Source organism: Urocitellus parryii, chromosome 8 (genome assembly GCF_045843805.1).
Source record: "Urocitellus parryii isolate mUroPar1 chromosome 8, mUroPar1.hap1, whole genome shotgun sequence".
Lineage (NCBI taxonomy): Eukaryota > Metazoa > Chordata > Mammalia > Rodentia > Sciuridae > Urocitellus > Urocitellus parryii.
This window is the reverse complement of record NC_135538.1, coordinates 46,673,850-46,676,298: the sequence shown is the minus strand read 5'-3', so window position 1 is coordinate 46,676,298 and position 2,449 is coordinate 46,673,850. Positions and strand designations below refer to the sequence as shown.

At 45.8% G+C, this 2,449-nt stretch overlaps 1 protein-coding gene across 1 annotated transcript; it reads left to right on the top strand.

Annotated features, from left to right (window-relative positions):
• The first annotated feature begins 485 nt into the window (after positions 1-485).
• Positions 486-2,182, top strand: Calhm6 (calcium homeostasis modulator family member 6). The gene is made up of 2 exons (XM_026414983.1): positions 486-1,010; positions 1,760-2,182. The coding sequence occupies exons 1-2, from the start codon at positions 486-488 to the stop codon at positions 2,180-2,182; spliced, it is 948 nt and encodes a 315-aa protein (XP_026270768.1).
• Positions 2,183-2,449: the final 267 nt, after the last annotated feature.

Below are 2,449 nucleotides of genomic sequence, written 5' to 3'. Positions count from 1 at the left end.
CTTTTGGAATTGAAAGTTGGCTTAGAAACTAGGATGACTACAATATAGAGGAAATTCTGGGGGTTTTCTCCCTCTTTTTTGCTCAGTGACTGCTTTGATCAGAAAGGGCAATGAAAATGCCCTTGTTTGCTGTCTGACTGAAGGAAACAAAGATAATGACAAATTGAACAGGGCTGTGCTTCTGACACAGTTCCTGAGTTGGAGGAGAAAGCTAACAGGTGCTTCTGCCTTTGGAAAGGGTTGGGTACTGGGGAGATCAAAGTCAACAGGGGTCGTATATAACTTTGTCAGCCAGAGCTGGTTTTGTTGAAGTGAGAAAGTGAAACCTCAAAAGACCTGAGAAGCCCTCTTCCCTTTTTGAAAGCTGCTTCTCAGCAGAATTTGGAAAGCCCCAGACCCAGTTCACCCAATTCATCTGACAAACAGGGCAGCGAAGTGACAGAAACTTCTGGGCCTGTCCACGGCTCCCTATGTTAGGAAAAGCCATGGAAAAGTTTAAGACAGTGCTGGACCTGCACCTCAAGCACAGTAGCGCGCTGGGTTATGGCCTGGTGACACTGTTGACGGCAAGCGGGGAGCGCATCTTCTCCACTGTGGTGTTCCAGTGCCCCTGCAGCGCCACCTGGAACCTGCCCTACGGCTTGGTCTTCCTGTTGGTGCCAGCGCTTGTGCTCTTCCTCCTGGGCTATATGCTGAGCGCTCGCACGTGGCGCCTACTGATCGGCTGCTGCGCGCCCGGCGCGCGTGTGAGGTGCAGCTCCGGGCTGCGGGGCGCGAAGGTGTTCGCGCAGATCGGCGTGGCCTCAGCGCTCGCACCCCTCACCTGGGTGGCCGTGGCGCTGCTTGGGGGCTCATTCTATGAATGCGCAGCCAGCGGGAGCAAGGTCTTGGGGCCGTACCTGTGCAGAAACCGCACAGGCTGCACCGACCAGCTACCGCTGGTTCCCTGCAGCAAGGACCAGAAGTCCGACCTCCAAGACCTCCTGAAGGAACTCAAGGCTCAGTCGCAGGTCAGGCGCTGGCGCTGGACGCGGGTTGGGAGGAGCAGGAGGGCAACCTCGTGAAGGAGAATTCAGTGACTTTTCTCCAGACAGGTGTCACCCAAAGAGAAGCTGGAATAGCGCCAGTTTCTAACGTACCCATAGGCAAGTATTCAATAAAACCAACGAAAAGGAGAAAAAGTACTCATATAGTACTTGGCGCTGTGGTGAAAGGTGGAGGATGACAGTAGGCATGCCCCGGCTGCGCTAGGTCCTTTACCTCCTAATTATTCTCACAACTTTGCAGGAGTATTATTATCTCCTCTGTAGAGTGAAAACTGAGAATCTATGTTAAGTTTTCTGGGCAGGAGAAAGCAGCAGAATTATCACAATTAAATGGGTCTGTACAATAAAATGGGTCTGCCTCACCTAAAGCCACCAGCCACGCTGCCTCTGGGCTTATAAAGCTCAGAGGTTCTGTAGAGTGTTCATTTGTAGGAAATCCACATTTTGAGTTCTAGGGGGAGTGACAGACATATGGGCTCCTTCTGGGTCCCTGACATGACTTGGCCTGTGTCTGACTTTCCTAGTAAGCAATTGTACTGAGGAGTTGGGGAAGTTTCTGCCATTCCTTAATCTTAAGGGGTTAAGACTTAAAAGACTATTGGGTTGTTCACCATGCTAGCTGGTGAGTAATTTAAATTTTATCTGAGGATTTGTAAGTTTGTTTTTGTTTCTGAAGAGTGACTAAAAATTGCTATTTGTTGTGTTTTTTTAAGGTGCTGGGCTGGATCATCATAGCAGTTGTTATTATCGTCGTTGTGATATTTACGTCTGTCTGCCGATGCCTGTCTCCAGTTAGTTTTCTGCAGCTGAAATTTTGGAAAATTTATTTGGAGAATGAGCAGGAGATATTTAAAAGTCAAGCCAAGGAGCATGCCACTGAATTGGCAAAAGAAAATGTTAAATGTTTCTTTGAGCGCTCACATCCAAAAGAATACAACACCCCAAGTATTAAAGACTGGCAGCAAATTTCAACACTGTATACTTTCAATCCAAAGGACCAGTACTACAGCATGTTGCACAAATATGTTAACAGAAAGGAGGAGAGTGACAGTATCACATCTTCTGAAGGAGATGTAATGCTTCCTGTTCTTGGCTTTGTAGATTCTCCTGGTATAAATAGCTCTACTGGGTTGTGACCTTATAAATGAATAGATAAAAAGTTCTTTTGAAATATTGAATTGTTTGCTTCATTTAAAAAACCATTGGTATTATTTATGGCTGTTTTCTCCCCTTTAAAATTGTAGGATTTTAGATCTGAATTGAAATATTAATCTCTTTATTATATTAATTACTAAACAAACAACTGAGGAAAAATGATTCACCCAAAATGATGAATAGAGACTACATTAGAAGTCTTATATCCCTATTCTAGGGTTCTTTTCAAATAAAACACTTTGGTCTTT